This window comes from Pterocles gutturalis, unplaced genomic scaffold (genome assembly GCF_000699245.1).
Source record: "Pterocles gutturalis isolate BGI_N339 unplaced genomic scaffold, ASM69924v1 scaffold12286, whole genome shotgun sequence".
Classification (NCBI taxonomy): Eukaryota; Metazoa; Chordata; class Aves; order Pterocliformes; family Pteroclidae; genus Pterocles; species Pterocles gutturalis.
The window spans coordinates 18,076-38,704 of NW_010097956.1; the positions used below are offsets into that span (position 1 = coordinate 18,076).

The 20,629-nt window shown below is 40.4% G+C and overlaps 1 protein-coding gene across 1 annotated transcript in view; it reads right to left on the reverse strand.

The window, feature by feature from the left end:
* Positions 1 to 4,805: 4,805 nt before the first annotated feature.
* Positions 4,806 to 20,629, reverse strand: part of OSBPL11 (oxysterol binding protein-like 11) — a 25,523-nt gene continuing 9,699 nt past the window's right edge. The window contains exons 6-12 of the mRNA XM_010087238.1: positions 17,520 to 17,665; positions 15,376 to 15,516; positions 12,951 to 13,449; positions 11,161 to 11,347; positions 7,221 to 7,403; positions 6,458 to 6,611; positions 4,806 to 5,116 (exon numbers count right to left, since the gene is read on the reverse strand). Coding sequence (XP_010085540.1) covers positions 5,039 to 5,116; positions 6,458 to 6,611; positions 7,221 to 7,403; positions 11,161 to 11,347; positions 12,951 to 13,449; positions 15,376 to 15,516; positions 17,520 to 17,665 — 1,388 coding nt within the window. The 3' untranslated portion in view covers positions 4,806 to 5,038. The remainder of the gene's footprint in view (positions 5,117 to 6,457; positions 6,612 to 7,220; positions 7,404 to 11,160; positions 11,348 to 12,950; positions 13,450 to 15,375; positions 15,517 to 17,519; positions 17,666 to 20,629) is intronic.

The following is a 20,629-nucleotide window of genomic DNA, read 5'->3' on the forward strand; positions in this document are numbered from 1 at the left end:
CCTGAATCCCATGTCTATCTTTTGAAGTCCTTCCACACTGCCATCATGAGTTTCTCTTCTAACTGCTTACTCTGCAGAGATCAAGACAATTTTTGATTTTCCTTTTTTAATGGCCTCTGCACATACACACAAAAAAGTCTGTTGTGGCAGCAGAAAAAAAAAAGAAATCTTGAGCTGTTACACACCCTCAGTGGAACACATGCTGGAACCCAAGAAAATTATTCATCAATCAGACAGTCCTTAATACACTGACAAGATACACAATAATCCAGTTCACAAAAGCCTGAATTTGCTGGGGAATTCCTGGGTGTACTTGATAGTTCAGGTGGGTGCATGAAGTTTGTTCAATAGAAAAAAAAGTCACCAGTGCAGACACTTTCACTCTAAAAATTCTACATACAGGGTGTCAAGACAACTTTTCCCCCACATCAGTCCAGTTTTCAGCCACCTCTAACCAACAGATCTGTGCCGCATTAATAGCATCAACACAGACGTGTTGGCTAATTCTTGCAACTCTTTCACACTCCACTGCTGAAGAAACTCAACCTGAAGAAACACGACCAGACAGAACCGGGACCTTTACTCCTGTCACCCCCAGACTGAGCCAGGCTGCCTCCGCAGTGGAAGGGCGATGAAGGAAAGGTAAGTCATACCTCGCTCTGAACCCTGGCACAGTAGAAAGTTTAATCCCTCTGCCACTCTTGGGAGCAAAAGGTAATAACAGCCTTAGCTGCTGCTACTAAGAAGCCTTGCAAGCCCATAGCTGACACTCACCTACACAGAGGTGTATCTTTCAGGATAGCATCTGAGAGGAATACTTTGCTTGCCAGCATGCAGCTGTGTGGATCAGCCCCTACAGGAGAGGGAAACGGAGAAAACAGTCCAACAGCCATGAGCTTTCTACAGACAAGGCTCCCCAACGTGAAGCTGGGAAGCAGATCTGCAGGGCTGTTTTGGTTTTCCAAAATGCACAGCTATGACAGCACCAGTCCATACAAAAAAGCTTTTCTTCTCTATTATTTCCACCTCTTCAGACCATTTCCACAGCTCCCAAATTAAATGCCTAGAACAAAATTGTCTCCAATACCTTCAAAGAAGGATGGAAGGGGAATGAATTAAGTCACATCAAATCTAAATAATTAAAACTTCAGCTACCACATATAAGTCTCCATCTGCAACTGTGACCATATCTTTCATTTTAGGAAAAAGGTTTAGTGGTGGACTTGGCAGTGTTAGGGTTACAGTTGGACTCAGTCTTAAAGGTCTTTTCCAATCTAAATGATTCCATGATTCTACAATTCTCACCAATTCCCCAACTGGCTGCTGCCTCCTGTCATCTTATGATTTTTTCAAGCTAACCCCCTTCTCTTGAAGCATATCCTCCCAAGTTCACCACAAACACACCCTTTTCTACACACCCGACTTCAGTCTCATTTCTTTAATATATTAACCACTGCTCTACTATATACATGCCCAAGAGAAAGAGAGCATGGGGCAGCTTTTCTGACATGGAGATAAGAAACTACAGGAACACACTGAACTCCCCCCAACCTGTCCAATCTTTCCTTGCCGTAATACTCCATGCAAAACTTCCTCTTCCAAGTTTTGCACCAAGTTGTTTGGATATAACACTGATTAATAATTTTTTTTTTCTTCCAAGTTCAGTTTAAGAGGCTTTCAAAAGACACTCTGACCTGTTCTTCCACAGGTGCACAGGAGAGGGATCAGCCCATGCAAACTAGATGTTGAAGGCTGCATCTCTCATTCTGATGGCTGAAACACAAATTCTCCTGGGGAGACAGAGACTTAATCCTAGGCTTGACAGTTTATATTGTAAACACACCAAAAAACTTCTCGACCTATTCCCCTCCTCGTGCCTGAAATATTGAACGCTGCAATTTACACACTGCTTTTTTTTTTTTTCTTTTTTCATGAAAACCAATTCCAGAATCAAGCTTTCAGGACTACCTGCTTGAATGCCCGTGTTAAACAGGAGTGACTTGTCCTTGTGTTTTCCATGAGCCGCAGGGTACACAGCACCTCTGAAGAGAGCCACTTATTTAAGCTTCAAGATCTGTTTATAACTCAGGGATAACCCAAAACCAGAGATCAATAAGAATTTTGCTCTTAACTTCAGTGGAGCCCAAGCCAGTCAAAAAGACAGAAGGGAACATAAGCCAAAATTCTACATTTTACCATGCTCCCTGTTCAACACACCGTGGTTCTAGCAAATACCTACACAGGAACCAGCAGCAAGCCCTTCCCTTCAGAAGGCACAAGATGGAAACAACAGCAGTTATGCAAGAGAATCAAATCTGGCCAGAGTTAAAAATATATATGTTAGTCCATAAGGTGCTTGCAACTCTCAGAAGACTCCCATAAATATCTTGCAATTTAAGCTGGGTATTCAGTGGCTAGATTTCTTTTAAACTGTTTTCAACTATGTCCTTTATTTCTAGAAGTAACTAGATATTTGCATCATAACTACGCCCCCAACATGAAGCCATTCCAGTTCTTGCGATCATCTGAGCAAAAACTTCACATTTGTTTTTTCTAGTGGCACACCCATGTTAAAAGAAATCGTTTCATGTATTTTAAAGACTACTTCTTCAGCACTGGGTCTATTTTTACACAACAAAATTAGTAACAGCTTTCTCAGTGCGAAACCACACACATACCAGATGAGGGTGGAAGAGAAATAACTTGACTAATAATATTATATAAGGAACACAAATGGGTTTATGGTCAACATGTCAGTTTTTCAGTCTGTTTTAGAGCTATCACCTTGACAAACTCCCAAATTCTCAAAATTTTAAGCAGAGCTCAGTGACTGAGTCATAGGTGTATATTTTAATAAGCACAAGTTTGATCCCTGGAGTATGCTCAGCCGATACAGGTTTGTTCTCTGGTCTGATCACTGCAATATTAAAAGCTTGTCCTTGCACCATGGCCCTTGATGCCTGGTTAAAGTAAATCTGCCATGTGACACAGATAAAACAACTATGAAACGTGTTGTCAATGTATTTTCTGTCCCTCTACCACCCCCAGCTTGGTGCGGGTACCAACAAACCATGGAAGTTCACACGTTGCCATGATGATTCCTACCCCAAATCCTGGAATTAGCCAAGGAGCACATCCTGAATGTGCTGCAGACCCAGAAACAAGGAGGAACTAATCCCACTCTTTTCATTTTGACTTTTATTCCTGGTTAAACATGAAAATGTCCAACGGATATCCAAAACTCACATGACAGAGTGGTTGTATAGAATATCACAAACAAGACAGCAGAGCCTAAAACAGTCTTCTGCTGGAGAATATAGTTACTACTCAAGTGCACAGTGCCAAAATATGCCGCTTTTAGCACCAAGGAAAGCCCAGACAGACAGATCTCCAGCATAAAAGATAACAACAACCTACTCTTCCTGGTCACCTGATCTCTAGGAAAGCAGACAGAACAAATGAATCATTTTGTAGTTTTATTATCCCCACCCCGACTTCTCACAAATGGACTATGACTCGTATTGAGATCTCAGTGCATTTCACAGCAAAAAAAAAAAGTACAAGAGGATCAAAATAGTTGTGCATAAACCCAACTTTTTTTTTTTGCAAAATTTACAGTTTGTGTTGAAAGTTAACATGGTTATTTAAGCCTTCTGATGCATTCTTACACTTGGATGCTCTCCACGGAAAACATCTTACCAGATCACACAGTTGTGAGTTCTCACGATGCTGGATCAGGTGCAGCCATTGCCATGGCTGGGAAGTGGCAGACAATGTTATATACACTGATTGGAAGACTACATCAGAAGAAAAAACAGAGTAAGGCACCACCGTCGGAAAAATTAAGGTAGCTTGTAGTTACAACAATAACGAAAGCCATAATAAGTACTATCCTTAATTGCCAGCAATTCTTAGACGTCAATAAAATAGTTATTAAAAAACCAAACCCCAAAGGACGTTTGTACCTGAATACAGTTTCCTGATATCTGATTGTGTTTCAAATCAATACCCAGTCCTCAGCATAATCAGCTTCTTTTTCTTTTTATGGTAAGATGGAAAACCAGGACTACAGTCCATGTATTCACAGGTCACATTTCACTGCTTTGTTCTGAATAACACCACAGGAGAAAAACCAAAACAATCCAAAGGACAGTTTGTAACACTGATACTTCACTTCTGAGATGATCAGATGGGCTGAGAAATTTAAATACAAAATTGTATGTTTTCTGTTAATTTTGAAAGCCTTAGTCCTCGGGAAGGTGGAGGAGGGAAAGAAAAAAAAAGGCCAAACCTCATTATATCATAACATGAGAAAAATCAAAGTCACTCAAAGAGATTTAATAAAATTAGGAGTTGAAAAGTGTTCAAGTTACTTTTCCAATTCAAGTCAAATATTTCAAGTATATTAAAACGTTTCAGAGGAAAAATTTCTCCACGGTTACAATTCTAATTGTTTTTATAAATCCATAAAAAAGAAAGGTAGTCTCTACATATATCCCATATTCCTTCAATGCATGCACATGTACTCTCTGAAGAAAAAAAGTCACCATGATCCAGTTGTTTCTTAACACTGATTTCAGGCACATCTTCCAAACACCCTTCCAGTTTTCGCCAGAAGAGTTCATCACTGGGCATAAAAGCAGCAATTTTTTGTTGCTGTTGTCTACATGGGTACTGAGCAGGTTTCAGTTAAAGAGCTTGACGGAGATTCTGACAAAAGTTCCCATGTCACTCCATAATCCAACAGTTTCTTCTTCCCTTAGGCAGCTTTTGCAATCAGATCTACTTTGAAGAATCTTACTCAATTCAGATAAAATCTCTTGGATCATACAAAATACAAGTTGGTTGAACGTACCTGGCAAGTTTGTCCCTACAACTTTTTTTTTAATAGCTTTAAAGTGCCCTAGTATATTTATTTCTTTAAGCTCATTTAAACTTTCACAATTACATAAAAAGGGGACACTCAGTGCGATTACTGTGTTTTAAGAGACAGAGGAAAAGGAGTGGAAATCAGAAAACTCATCTTAAAGCAACTTTTCTAGTTAGCATCCGTTTGCCGAGTTTGTGCAGCAGAGACTGTTTTCCAGAGGGGTTTATGATAAACCCACCCATCTCCCTGCAATTGTAAGAGAAAAATATGGTTATAATAAAGACACTGCCCCAGGAGAATTCCCTTCACACAACTATTACACTGATAGCTGTGAAAACCACCAGAGGGACATAGCTTGTACCTTTAATTCCCACAGATAAAACAGAGATCAATGCTGCAGGCTTCTGAGACTACTTCAGAACATGTACGGATCTTGCTGAGCCACAGCACTCTCTGGGAATCGACTGCACTTTAATTAACCCAGATGGAAAGGCACTCTTCTCAACAACGTGATCCAGATTACTTTAAAAAGCCAAACAAGCAGCCAGCAGAGGCGCAGCCATCCAGGATTATCAGCTCTAACACAGCCCAACTGCTTACCCAGAAATGAAGTAGCTCAGGATTAAGTTTAAACATTTTCTGAGTAGATCTGTATCTTGGATTAGCAACAGAACACTAACATAGCTCTAGAGAACAAACAACTTTAGTGGAGTTGGATAGTCCCGAACCTTAAAAAACAAAACCGGAAAAAAAACCAAGAAAAAAACCACCTTTTTAGCCTATGTTTTAAATTCTTGCTAGATCACAGATATGGGAAGAAGAAGGGGGAGTAGTATTACTGCAGTTTAACAGATAAAGCTTTCACTACAAGCAGAATCTAAACTATTACAGCATAAAATTTTAGTTGAGTCCTTCGCTCTTGCATGGACTCAAAGCTCTCTGCACAAACAGGGTTTCACCATCTGGATCCCAAGGAAAGCCTATTTCAAAGCTACCGTACCAGCAGCTGCCAGCCTTCCTGGGCAGTCTGCAGTTCACCTTGTTAGAAGTCTTACTATATTATTATTATTACTACTATTATTGAAATACAGGTTAAACCACTGAACAAATAAGCTCCATCCAAAACGTAACATACAAGAACACAAAAAGTTTCAAGTTGAGAATGAACTTGTGTTCCTTCTTGCTAACAGTAATGTCTCTGGTTCACATGCACACAACATAAGCAAAATTAGTACCACGGATTATTTTCTTTGGGTATTTACTGTTACAGTCTACTTACACGTGTACATGTAAAGCCTTTTTCCATGTATTACGAGGAAGTGCTCAGTAAAAGAAACTGAATCACAAAACAAGCACTTTGTTGCAAGGGAATCGACAGACCAAAGTGTTGGGCAAGTGAAGGGTAAAGTCACACTTCTGTGCTTGGGAATGCTTATGTCACTTCTGTGGATCCCGTGGAGCTGAACCACAAGATCTAAGGCTGAGTACTCTACTCTCAGACCCATATGTGCATGGACATAGACCCATATGCACACCCGCTTTCATACAGCTCTGCCTTCATCAACAGCTAACTACTTGGCAACTTACTTCTTTGAGGAAATATTTAGTACACCATGGTGTTTCTGTTTCAGCACGAAGCCTCTCTTCATTCCTCTGTCGTTCTTCAAGGGCTCGCTTGTGCTCTGTAGCCTTATCGATGTCTCCATCCCGCAGAGACTCTGTTACATGCTGCCACAGCCTCCTACAAAATGAATTGTTAACTTCAGTTTTCAAAAGTTTTCTCAGCCTGCCACCTTGATCTACAGGATCACTGCATGCAGTTCTTTCAGATCAGGAGCACTCCCTCCACTTATGCCTGGCAAACCAACCCAGGTCGGAGCATGACGGTGCAGCACAGGTGAAAGGGCTCGTGGCTGAGCCTTATACCTACACCAGCAATTAGGAGCAGATAGGAATAGCTCTGAGGTTTGTCTGTGTCAATCTCGTGTCTGTTTGTATACCCTTTACAGTTGCTATGAAAGTGTTATTCAACAAGCAATTTCTTGTGAAGACCTCCCTTGTCAGGAGCTGCCCCACTGTGTAGCTGATGGTTAAAAACAAAACAAATAAGGAGGCTCTGTTCTAGCAGGCACTTTGTAAACTCATAAGACAACCCTGTCCATGAATATAAAAGACAAGATAAACAACCAAGTGTCTGCACTTGGTTTTTGCACTTTTTGTTATGCACTTGTTTTTTGTGTTCTTTTGTTTTTTAAATTAAACCACTGCTTCTAAGCACTATCCACAGATAATATCTACACTTGCAAGTTTTCCTAAGGCATTCACAAGACATAGTAAACACATACTCTACCTAGATTCAAATGGTCCTTGTTTCTCGAGGGGCCGGACTCGTTTTCTTGTCACAGACAGCTTTGTCAAGTCCACGTATTTCGTCTCCCCGTTGCTGTAGGTGAACTCAAGCACGCTGTTCCACTCCCCTTGCACTCTGCACACCACTGTGTTTGTCGTGTTCTGCTTCACTTCACCCGTGACTCTAGGAAAGCAATTTTCATTTTTAAAAGGCCATGGCTGAAGACACCTGAGGACTGACTATTCCTTGCATAATCACTCAGCTTCACTCTGAATGGTTTGCAAACTTGTCACACTGTCTTGAAAAACCTTAGTTACTTGAATTGTGTTTGCACAGAGAAGCTCAAAAAGCAAAGCAACTTTCACTCATTGCTTCACGTTACCCAGGAAACTCCATTTTTGGCTTCAGCTTAAACTTGTTTCAAACCTTTGAACTGAAAATGAAAAAGAAACTAACACAGGACAGTTGATATATAATAAGCAGTTGATCATTTTGGCTTGAAACACCACATGAGATGTGTAGCTCAGATGTAAAAAAATAAAAATTAAAAACTTTCTACCAAGAATGTGTCTCATTACCTGCTGACACTTTATCTCACATCTTTACATCTCAATGTTCTCCATATGTAGGTGGTCTCATTTTTGTGTTGCTCACATAAGCAGCAGACACACAAAGACAGAAGCAAGGTAGGAAACTAGGAATCAGGAGAACTGCTTTTCTTTCCCGTCTCTTCCACAGAAACCTCTGCCAATAGCAAGATATCAAAAATGTCTTTCTAATGTGCAATATTTCCTTCAAAGTGCTGCAGAGATGCTCAAGTATCACCCTAATTACACATACTGATGCAGACTTTTCAACATCAAGACCTGTCCAAAGACCTGCTGACACTCACATCATCCTGAATCAAGGCAAGCTTACTGAGCATAGCTAGGCAAGCAAACTACCACCCTCAAACAGAACTTTTCTCCCAGAAAAAAAGGGTCTGCAAACTAAGTAAACAAGATTTGAGACATTCTCACTTGTAAGGTGCTACAGCATTCACAAAGGACACTATCTCCAGCTCCAATTAAACTGTAATTACCTGTAAAACCGCAATTACCGCACGAGCTCTCTACAACACACCTTCTCTAGCTCCCCTTCCCACAGCTCAATCAGCACTCACACAAAGTACACGTTACATCTCCTTTCACACTTCCATTATGTGCAGCTAGTAATAGCCAACCTGCACACTACCGGTTTGCTCTTATTTGCTTTGAACCACTGCAAACAGAAGAGCAGAAAGCAGCTCTCCTGTGCTCCCCCCTTGCCCAGGCTGGTTGCAGAGTCCCACGCTCGGAGAAAGGAGGGAGCACAGGACACAGATGCCACGTCCCTTCTTCCACATGGTCACTTCCAGCTGTGTCTGCATCTACCTGCCCCCCCTCCCCAAGCCAGGCATTAAAACCAAGAAATTAATTTATTAGGCAACGAAAGAAGCATCACAGGGCAGACCTTCCAGCACAGAGATCCTGGATGCCAGTCAAATCAGACCTGCAGGGAATGGCCAGGGCAGGTGGGGAACACTCGCTGCCAGATCGGAGCAGAGGGCAGCCAGGGGCTGTGCCAATGCACATGCGGGAGGCAGCTGGAGCCACACCACGGTCCAGCAGCTCAAACCTAATTTATTAGAAAGATCTTCCAAAAAAAAAAAAAAAAATCAGAGTGATAAGTATGTGCTGCTCAGGCACAGCTTTCCATTACAAAAATTTAAGATTCATTCACGAAAACAGGCCAAGGTTGGGGCAATAAGAGCATATTTACATTCAATTATTACGCTTTTTTTTTTTTCGGTGGAAGTTAACAAGTGCTAACAGTTTCTGGAAACACCTGAAAGAGTAAGCAGCAAGCAAACAGCCTTCATTTTGTGCTGCTTTTTCTTCCCGTGACTTCCACACCTCACCAAAGCTATTATTACACACAGTGGCGTCCCTGTCCCCCTCCCACAAGATCTCGGAACAGGCTGAATCCACAGGATGCCAGAGACCAGCCCTTTCAGACTTTGTAGTTACAGCTTCACAAGTATAAAAGTTTAATTTTTCCATGCGCTGTGCAGTTACAACACAATACTGACATCCAGTATTTTAATATCAATCATTAAATTACTGTCTCTGCTCAGCTTAAACGAAGTTATATCACTCGCTACTAAGGTGTGGTATTGAGCTGCTGCATTAAACTCTCACTGCAGCCTGTACATCTTCAAGTTGCATTGCTCCCTGACACACAACCATTCCCAGCCTTGCAGATCATGATATCTGCCTGAACTACTATTAGTGATAACAATCTGCTAGCGTTTATTTGTAAGCTTGGCATGATTGATATATGCCCAGCTGTTCGTTATCACCACCATCTATTTCATCAAGCTAGAGAGGTACAGGACCAAGGCACCAGTATCAGGCTGAGGTCTAACAGCAAGGGTCACTCTACCAAAAAAATCTATAACATTGCCATAGCAACTCACTTGCGCTCTGCGTAACCATGACAACACTGCTGCTTCCCTATCAAGAGATTCTTTTGGCAATGTCCAATCATCACCATGTCAAATTTTCAATAGTTGCAGTACCTTGAACAGATCTGTCTTTAAAAAGCCTCTGCATCTGTGACTAATTTCAGAGAGACAAACAACAAAACAGTTTCCAAAATTAAATCATTGAAGTAAAATTGCACCCTGTGACTTATTTTTCACAGCACAACAGAAGCTACGGCAAAGTGGAATTTACCTTGTAAGCAATGGAAACAAAAATTCCAAAGGATGCATCACTTTAGAATTGCTGCAAATGGAACAGAGCTACATGTAAGCTCCAGCGATGCCATTGGGACAGGGGAGCTACTGTTGCCAAGTTAAAATTCAAAGCATGTATGGGAACTTATGAAGCAAAGCACTTTGAGATGGAGGTTTTGGTGGGTTTTATGTTTTCCTTTAAGCAATAAATACAGTCTTACCCTACTGTTTCAGGAAAACTGATTTAGAGATTTTTTTGCAACCTGTGAGAGCAACTCATGTTTAAGAAGTTCTGATGTTCTAGGTTGTTACATATTTCATTATTATCTCTAACACATTTAATCTAAGAGAAGTTTAAACAAGCGCTGTCCAGTAAATGGCTACGACCAAAATGCTCTGGAATAAGATATTCTTTGTGTGACTACTAAATTTTTCCTTCCTCGAGTAGCTGTCTCTATATCAGCACAAGGCTAATCTGCAGCAGTCTTGCTATGAAATGTCTAAAAACATCAATGTTAGTGAGTTTCAAAAGCTTTTGCACCAAGTGTGCAGACACTTCCTAGAATCTCCTAGAGGTAACTCCAAGCAAACTTTCCCTGGATCTTCCTTTTACCTGTTAGTTTTTAAACATGCATACACATTAAGATTTACCACTACAAGAATTACCACTTGTCTTTTAAAAAGTGATTTTTCCCTAGAAATTTTCTAAGTTGCTTGAACTTGATAGTCTTGTGTTTCTCATACAGAAATCCTAAAACCAATAAGTAATAGAGGACTCTTTACTAATGTTCCCTTCAGAGCAACTACAACGTGTGTTGCAGAGAACATACAACCCTTTAAGACAACAAGATCAACCTCATTTCAAACAAAGAGCAAACCAACTTTTATCGGATATAAGGGAACCTGTGGCACCCAGGAATACAAGCCAGGAGCTCTGTTTTCCCAGTGGTTTAACAGTCAGACAAACATGGAATTTCCTCACTGTTTAATCCAACCTGATTTTTCCTTGAGGATCTCATGAGATGCAGTTGTTGAGCTATGATATTGTTTAAAAGCACAGTAATAAGTGTTCATGAACAGGAAAAACTACATTTTCTCAGACGATCAAATCAGTATCATTCAGCACACAGAACAGGGGAGGTCTAGAGCATGGATGACATGGAAAAATAGAAGTGTTCTCACCGATGCAACTTCCCACCGTAGAAGGGCTTGGTGTGAAAGTTAATACTTGCAGAATACCCAGTTTTCACACAGTTAATGTTGACTTTTCCTCCCAGTTCTACCCAGGGAACAGTTAAAATTGACCGAGCATATGCACAGGGCAGAGAGAACGTGTATTCTTCCCCATGTTCCAACAGACTTAAGAGACCTGTGTGAAGAATACAAGAATCCCTAAATCAGCACCACTTTAGAAAAGACCAAAAGAGTTATAGAAACAGATAGCCAACACTTAATCTAACTACTTTTCCTCATAACCCCTCACACACAAAAAAAAAAAATCCAAAAAACAATCATGAAATTGAAATTTATTACAGATTCTAGATACAAACATTTTCGTGAAATTACTAACCTGAGTAACATGTACTTATATTTCTTTTGGGAAAAGACATTCATCCTAATATTATTGCTAATAATATGTCACAACATACAACACTGTGCTGTGTGACATACTTTCCCGCAGTACGTAAAAGGGCTGGTCACTCTCTTATTGATGGTTCTGGAGCACTAGACTTCTGCTGCCAAAAGCAAATAACAAATAAATATCCTGATCTGCAGATTCCGCAGAAGGTCAATATTCCTGTTCTGTTTTCCCTCCTATAACACATCCTGCCCTATCTAAAGGCAGGTAGCAGAGACAATCCTCCCTACCGCGCCTCTCTGCCAAGATAAACCCAACTCATTCCTGACAGTAGCTTTTGCAATAAATGTCAAGAATCTCATAAAAAACTAGAATTTTCTTTGGGTTTTAAGATGTGTGGGGTTGTTTTACTCCAATTTTTTTAAAAAACCCTACAAGATCTCCCTCTTGCCGTTATAAGAACACAGCACGACAACTGACAGCTGCCTGCATCAACCCATGCCTCTGCAATGTATTATCGCTGTGCCTCTGAAATAAGCATGAAAAACATGAGAAATTCTGAAAAGCTATGGCATGATTTGAGAAATGCCCTAGGGGAGATATTAACTTCAGAAATTACCTGGTACAGCCAAAGCATCGAGATGTGCCCTCCACATCCCCTGCCATGCTCATTTCCCCGTCACACATGCAGTTCACATGCAAGTGCCTGGAATCCCCAGGGACTGGGCAATACACACAGGGGACACAGAATGGGAAATGCTCTCTCATCTCTTGCAGTAAATACTAGTACTAAAGGGAACTCAGAGTTTAAGGGCAATTACCGCTCTGTGTCCCCAAAGGATCCAATTTCTGTAGTTAAAATTAAAACTTGCATAGTAAGATAAATAAGTGCAATATATGCAAATTGAAAAACATTTCTATTTTATAAATGTCTGATGCAAATTAGTTTCTCCAATGCTTGTAAACTGATATTTAGGAATGCTTTAAATTACAGTAAATACCCTTTGGTGCAAGTCAAAATTTTACTTCCAAATATAATCTTGATTTTTGCCAATGCACAAATCTATCTAGCTGTTTTTCTCCCTACATGAAAACTTGCTGATAATGACGACTTGCTGTTATCTTCTGTACTTCGTAAACAGTAAAGAAATCACTAAATGACTGTACATTAAGGTTTTCAGATCAGAGATGAAAAACAAAACTACATTAAAAAAATCTGAAAACCCACAATAGCAGCTGACATCTCTGCGAGCAAATTTTTTTGAAGTCTTTGAAAGAAAACTACCAAGTAGTGTTCATCTATATTTCTGCCAGAGGCATACAACATCAAATTTCCTCTCCAACTAATACTTTAACATTCTAAAAATTAATAAATGATAGAAGTTACACTTACCTTCACCAACCATTGTCACTCCTATTGACATTCCTAAGAATTTACTTTTTGTCCAGACATGGGCATTGACACACATCTTCCTCTCTACGCATTCAGCGTAAAACCCTGAGACAGGAGGATGGTGGGACACTTGCTCGGCTACGAATTTTACTGTATAGTAGTCCAGCTCTGTTTGGCCTTCCAGATCTTTGGACAGAGTTACTTGCTCTGAGGGGGAGTGAGCAGAGAAGTTACTGCCAGCATCAGTGGCTACTTCGCTCTTCGGCATCCTCCAGGAGCAGTGAAATGTTTCTCCAATGATTGGATTGTATGGTTTCTTTGCAATAGCTCCTTTGCGACCTTCGTGAAATGAAGTGAGATAATACTCAACAAAGCGGATCATCCTCTCCTCTGGGGTAGTGCCATTTGTGATTGCAATGAAGAGATCTGGATGGGACATAAAGTCCGCGTACATCTCCAACAATGATCGCTTCTCTAAAATAAAAGTGGGAAGAACCACCTGAAATAAAAGAAAACCCAGAAAATAAACTAAGTAAAACAAAGAAACAGGCATTTTTATAAGGGAAGTTCTCAGGTGGAAGATTCTGCCGTTTTGGACACTATACTGTGTTGAGACTGAACTTTCTTCTTCCTCTTCTAAGATGTGAGCAAAATACAGTGATCAGAGGTCCCAGAAAAGCCATTTACAAAGAGAAAAAAGCCCAGTAAGTATTATTAGAACTAAAGAGGTTGAAAGGGAGTGAGCATCCCTCAAAAAACATGAAAGAGTTGCAAAGAGGTAATGTGTTCCGTATGTCTGGAAGAGAAAGGAAGCAGGAAGGAGCTCAAACTATAGCAAGGTTCAGAGCAGAGGTTAGGAAAGGTTTTGTCTAATGGAGAGAAAAGCAGGCAAGCCATGCTGGTGCTCTTGAAAGCCCGCAGCAACTAGGACAAGCATCTATGAGAAATAACATCATACAGGTTGATCGGGTACCTCTGAGCAGAGACCTTACACTTTCCCAGTTATATTTACTACTACAAAAACCAGCAGTCCTGTGCTTTGCTGGGCCAAGAGAAATTCTGTTGAGTAAGAGGCTGTGGGTATCATCAGTCTTTTCCTTCCCTATAGCGGCAACTAACCTCACGTAACTAACTGTTGTAAAGAACAACACATGTGTCTCAACCATGAGATCAAGACAGTTCATCAGTTTAAACCATCTGCATTCATAGAGGCAGAGCACAGCCTTAACACTCTTAATAAATACACAAACTGTTGCAATACCAACCTGGAATATTAAAGTTGCTTCTAATTTCAGTATCCTGATATTTAAGTTAAATGCGATTCTAACAACTTAATTACCTGTTGTGAAGTCAGGCTTGTTACATTTCAGTGCTTTGCCTGCTCTGAACTAAGGACAATTCTAAGTCAAGAGTCACAAATGGGAGACAGGCTTGACAACTTATTCCAACTAAGAGAAAAAGATAGATTAAATCCAATCTTCAACACAAGTGAAAGAATGACTTACTGAATTCCCAACGAAGCAGCAGGGGTTTAAGTTTAGCCCACAGGCAGCAGGGCCTGTTCATAACACCTCTTTTTTCCAAATTGTGAAATGTAAGCTCCACCATACAAATGTTTCTAGTGGCCAAGTAGCTACTGCTCAAAAAACATAGCTTAAAAGAAAATTGTAATTTGTAATTCCAAGAAAGAGAATGCTTTCCTCGTTCCATGTCACTGTAAAATCCATTTTTTCTTTAAAAGTGTCTAGTGCTCATAGTAAGAAGCTACAGGAGTGAATTGAACATAAGCTGATAGCAGCCTCATCTTCCCAGATTTGCTGCCCAAGTTGTCTAGTAGAAACTGTTAACTTTTAAAAGCTGCTTGCTTTTGAGATCTGCACTGAAGTGTCAAACCCACTTCTCACCAGTATAACTTTTTTCCTGCTTGCTATAGCTGTGAGCAAACATGGAAATGAGAATAGGACAGAGAGGCATAAACAGACATCCTAGGATAGACAAAGGGCAACCAAAAGAAAACTTCAGAAGTAGCACGAATACAGGCGTAGGGTTATGCAAGTTGTGTGTACAAGCATTATCAAGTGAGAAAAAAGATCATGGAAGGAAATAACAAAAATATGAGAAGACTGTAGAAAACAGCATAGAAAGAGTAAGGTGTAAACATAGGAAAGAAAAAAGCCCATTAAAGGAAAGCCAACAAAAACATAGTAGAAAGCACAAAGAGAATGTCATAGAAAAGATACAGACAGTTCCATTAAAGAAAATCCACTCCCTCAGCACGTTTCACTTAAAACCTGCGATGTCCTGGAACGTTGGATCTTTGGACCTGAAGTGGCTACAGGCCACAATTTCACATCAAATACAGGAGCTGAGTTTAAAACAGCACTTCGCTTTTACTGCGGCCAGTCATCACACTTCAGTTACTTACTCTTGTTAAGTCCATGCCAAGCTTCAGCTGAGACAAGAGATGCAAGATTACACTGCGCTGTTCTTCCACTGCTCCTAGATCATCTTCTTTATCATCACAGATATCCTCCAGCTCCTCATCTGGATTTATTTCTTCAGGTTCCTGGGATAAGAGCCATAAACATGAGCTCAAAGACATGACTGGCCACAAAACATCCAAAAGTGACTTCATACTGTATTTAACTGTCCATGTATAAAAAAAAAAAAGAGACTAAATAAACCCCCACAGAGAGCTACACAATGGAATTTACCCCCAAGATAAACGACAGTTGAAGAATTTAAAGGGACATTAAGATAACTCAGTGCAGATTTCACCTAAAGCATTCAGGTTAAGATTTGTCACCATCTCTCACGTGGGTCAGGGGAGGAAAAAAAAGCTTAAAAGCAAATATGACCCATTTTCCTGTCAGTTTTGTGAGCTAACAGAATGGCAAGCAGTTAATGCATACACAAAAATAGTGAAGTAAATGCTAGCAGGAATTCCAACCACTGCAGTAACACCCCTCCAGCTCCACACTACTTCAGGCTTTCCAGTGTTGCCATCATTGCTCCAAAGGCTGTAGCAAATGGTAGATCCTAGTTACTTGCCTACTTGTCATGGCCAATGACAAGCAATTTACATATCTACAGGCAAGCCTTCACAAGTGTTATCAATGCTGCTGCTAGTGCAAACACGTAAAAGGAAAAGTACCTTGGAGTAGTTTTATAAAAACAAAAAATCCCCCCACAGACACACACCACACATGCCAGCTGTCTGTTAGCATACCTAAAGCACCCTAAAGCACCCAGGCAGACTAACAGAAATCCTATTAGCAGAGTTTTAACAACCACCACCCCACAAGCAGAAAGCTGAATGTGTCAGGCAGAAGGGATGGTAGTACTCCCAGGGCTCTGCGCAGCATCCTCCTGGGGTAAACAGCTGGACTGGGGCAGACACAGAGAGGAGAGGCAGCAAATGCCACCAGCAGGCAGCAATATGTGTCTGCCTAAGCAAAGCCCTTCATCCTGGAGCAGCTGCCCCAGCTCAAAGCAAATTTGTGAACACTCAGCCACCAAACACAGGAGGGCCAAGCCCTCACACAGCTCAAACCCTGATGAAAACTGCAGTATCAAAGGTGACTCCTTTCCAAGGATGCTACACTGTTCTGCTATCATTAATACGGGAGCTGAAAATTTCTAAGGGAAGGGATAAGACTAGTCATATCACAGACAGTGATACACATTAAGCACTTGAACAGCAACTCAATTATTACAAGAAGGAAAGAATTAAGTGATTTATTTGAAAGCTCCTGGTTTATTTCATTGTTGTGTTTTTAATTTAGTAGCAACTACTCAGATCCATTTAAAAAAAAAATCTATAAATTATAGCAACTCTTTTTGCTATAAGATAGCACAGTGCTGTTGCAGAGCGCTACAACAGCACATTATCTTTTCACAATGATACGGTCTCATCCAAACAACCGTGTGAAACCAAATAGTATAAAAAATGTAATTATGATTTTCTACCTTAGTCAGGAAAACATGGTCTATCATAATCCCTGCTGATTTTTTTTCTTTAGTATTTTGCACCTCAAATCCATTTTGACAGTTGTAATGATACAGACTGTAGTTGTATTTCAAATACATTAAGCTATCCCGAAGTCAAGTGATGAGAGTTGCTCACATTAAGAAAAACAGATGCAACAAGGGCTAGAAAAGAAAGATGGGGAGATTTAATAGCCGGAGACTGGCATTTTGTCTTTCATCTGCTCAGGTAGTTCTTCTTGGGCCTATTTTGAGAGTGGCATGAATTCCAGTAAGGGTTTTTGCGCTTCAGTTTCCAGTTGTTCCAGATCAAAATGCAAGGGAATACTGCCTATTTCAATACCTCGAATTACGAGCCCAACTGGCTCCCTCCCCTTGACAGCTAGTTACAGAAAGCAGCAAAAATTACTGAAAAATCAATTAAAAAGTTTCATTTACTGCAACTGTAATCACTCTTCCAACACAGCTAATCGAAAAGCGCAAGAATTGTCATTAAATCATTTTTACATAATATGATTGAAACATTTACAGACATTCCTCAAACTAATTACCCACAGAAACGGGATGTTCACATTACCTTACCCTTGTTAGCTGGCAGGGCTCTGCAATGGACTGCTCTTCTCTGACAGATGCTGGCTTGTTTATCTCTGCTGGGAAATTCTGAGCTGCTCCATTTTTGAAGTGGTTTGCCAGAGATATCTTCGGTTCCAACCAACTGATCGTTGTTCCTGAAGCAAAAGAAAGTTTTCGCTGAAACTTGCTCATCCTCTGGAAGGTCAGTAAAGAGCAGTTTTCACAAAAGAGCTTTTTTTTTTAATGGAATAAACTGAAAGCAGCCAATTCCTCCTGCAGCCAATCCCTTCAGCAGGCACTAAACAAAGGTGGTGCAATGAGACACCACCTTCAGGGATCATTAGCACAAACACTGCGATTGGCGAGCTGTAACACATGCAACTTGGACTGGTGAAACTAGTTGGTGTCATGAAAGGTGTAATCAGACACTACAGGAAGAACCCAGCATCACTGGAATGTTAAGTAACCCTTACAATTTTCGTTAACTGGTACAAAAAAAAAAAAAGCCCACTACTTATCAGGTTCTCAAACCCTGCTTCTAGACTAAGAAGAGCTAAAGCAGAAAAAGTTTTGTTGCCAGTGTTTTCTCTGGAGAGGGTATTTGTCTTTTCTCAGCTACAGAAAAGGTAAGTACACACTACTGAATAAATAATAGTCGCTAAAAAAAAAAAAGCTGCAGGGCTTGGAAAGCAATTAATGATTCCAGCATCTCTAGTTACACTCAGCTAATTTATCAGAACGGATCGAGTTCCTCATTAATAATACAAATGTTCCGTTCTTTTTCAAAAGCTAATAAATATACAGGTGACTCCAAACAGCTTTTACTGAAGAATACACAAACTGACAAACCATCTTGGCTGGGTTGGGAATACAGAAATTATTACAAAGTCTGAATTTCTACCACCACACAGCAGTTTCCAGTGCCTAGGAACCCACACCAAGGTGGCTCTTGTCTCTTCCTATGTGATACACATCTTTTATTTCCAGACCTCTGTTACCTGGAACTAGGTCAGATCCTCAGCCACAACAGGCATTGTAAGCTTAATGCAGATAAACAGCAGCACTTCCACCAGGAAAGTACTGGGGCAGGAAAGAAATGCAGCTTTACTAATGGGACAAGACAACTTATTCTCCAGTAAAGGAGTTCATTTTCATCAAGTCTATTACTCATTAATCCATTACATAGTAGGAAACAAGAATCCCACAGCAGTTTAAGCTATTTAAACAGAAGTTTCAAAAAAGTAAAAAACCAAGATGCTCAGAATGTCTCTTGAGGCGCTTACCTTTTTGAAAAGGTTTTACTCTTCTTTAAAACGTTCTCATGATACCTGCTTTCTGAGCTGTAACTTTCAACAAAATAATCTCTAATTGCATGTTCTAGGCTGCATGTAATCCACACTCTCTGCCCCTGTATTAGCTTCAATTTAACAAGTAGCCTCCCTTTTATATTCCCTATTAGCTACTTCTAAAATAACCTTATTATTAAGTTCTATTTAATTTTCACTATTAAATTCTAGGAGTATTTTAAAGTGATTTGAGCTACCAGTTGTGTTTTAATGTTTGTGAGTAGACAGGACACCACACTAATACTTCTCTCCCACTGGAAGATCACATTCAAATCTGTTCTCAAACATTTCAGGTAGCACAAGCCGTTCTCTTTACATGTGATCTCCTCCCCTAAAAGTCTTCACCCTTTTTTTAATGGTTGTCAGCACTTCCCCTCTGCTACACCACAGACCACCTCCCAAAGTCTATAGCCTTCACTTCCAGCATTTTTCTTCAAGAGTTGCAAACTGTTGTTGCAATTCACTTTCAGGATAATTAAGTACTTTTTTTTTTTAATTCAGTACATTATTTCACCACCTTTAATTTTTCCTAAAGTCAAGAGCTGCAACTTTCCTGTTAATATTTAAGTCTGTGATTTATAGTAAAGCTTGATGCTTAACATTTCATAAACCCCCTCCCAACACCTGTATAAGATGCTTAAAATATTATCACCTGTAATTAAATGCAGAATCCAATTACCTCAGATAGCAAATCAGGTTGGTGCTTACTGTTAATATATATTGACCATGTATGTTGCTTATAAAAAAAAATCAGCACTAGTAAAGCATACATAGAGGGATGTAATATGCAGATTGTACAAAAACTTAAAGAGCAATTACAAGATAAAAGGTAATGAGGAATAATAAGAACAAATTATTGGCACCTTCAATGTGGGGGCGACGCCCTTGTTAAGCCAAAATTTGTCCTTGGTTAGCAAGGGGAGTAAAGCCTTTGGTGTGTTCTTGGCTGCTTCTTATCAGCAAAGAATAGGATGAGGGGTACAATTGCCTATTTACAAGCAAGATGTTTGAGACATCCTAAGGCCTTCCTTCTCAGGGCCTTTGACAGGCAGCGAGTCCTTTACAGCCAGGTGTTTGCAGAGCTGGGGTGGTGTGGGGGCAGTTGGTGCAGGTATGAATTCTGGAGCTGGGGGATTTAGCATGGAGATTTTGTTGGATCTAGATTGGGTTCTAGATCGCCCCATGGGTCTAGATCACGTTCTAGCTCACTTCAAAGTTCTAGCTCACTTCTATGGTTCTAGACTATGCTTGCTTCGCAGTTCTAGAGCACTTTGAGGTTCTAGATCACCTTGTGGTTCTAGATAACAGTCTAGACCACTTTTGGGGTTTTAGACTATGTTCTAACTCACATGTTGGTTCCAGATCACTTTATGGCTCTAGATCAGTTTCCAGGCTGGCTTAGGGCCTTCTACGACAGGGCTACAGCACTGGTGGATAAGGGAAGAGCAACTAATGTCATCTACCTGGACTCGTGCAAAGCATTTGGTGCTGTCCCACACATTCTTGTCTCTAAATTGGAGACATGGATTTGACAGTTGGACCACGCACTGGATAAGGAATTGGCTGGATGGTTGCACTCAGAGTTGCAGTCAACGGCTCAATGTCCGAATGGAGACCGGTGATGAGTGGCATTCCTCAGGGATTGGTACTGGGACCAGTACTATTTAACAATCTTTGTCGGCGACATGGACAGTGGGATCGAGTGCACCCTCAGCAAGTTCGCCAACAACACCAAGCTGTGTGGTGCAGTTGACATGCTAGAGGGAGGGGATG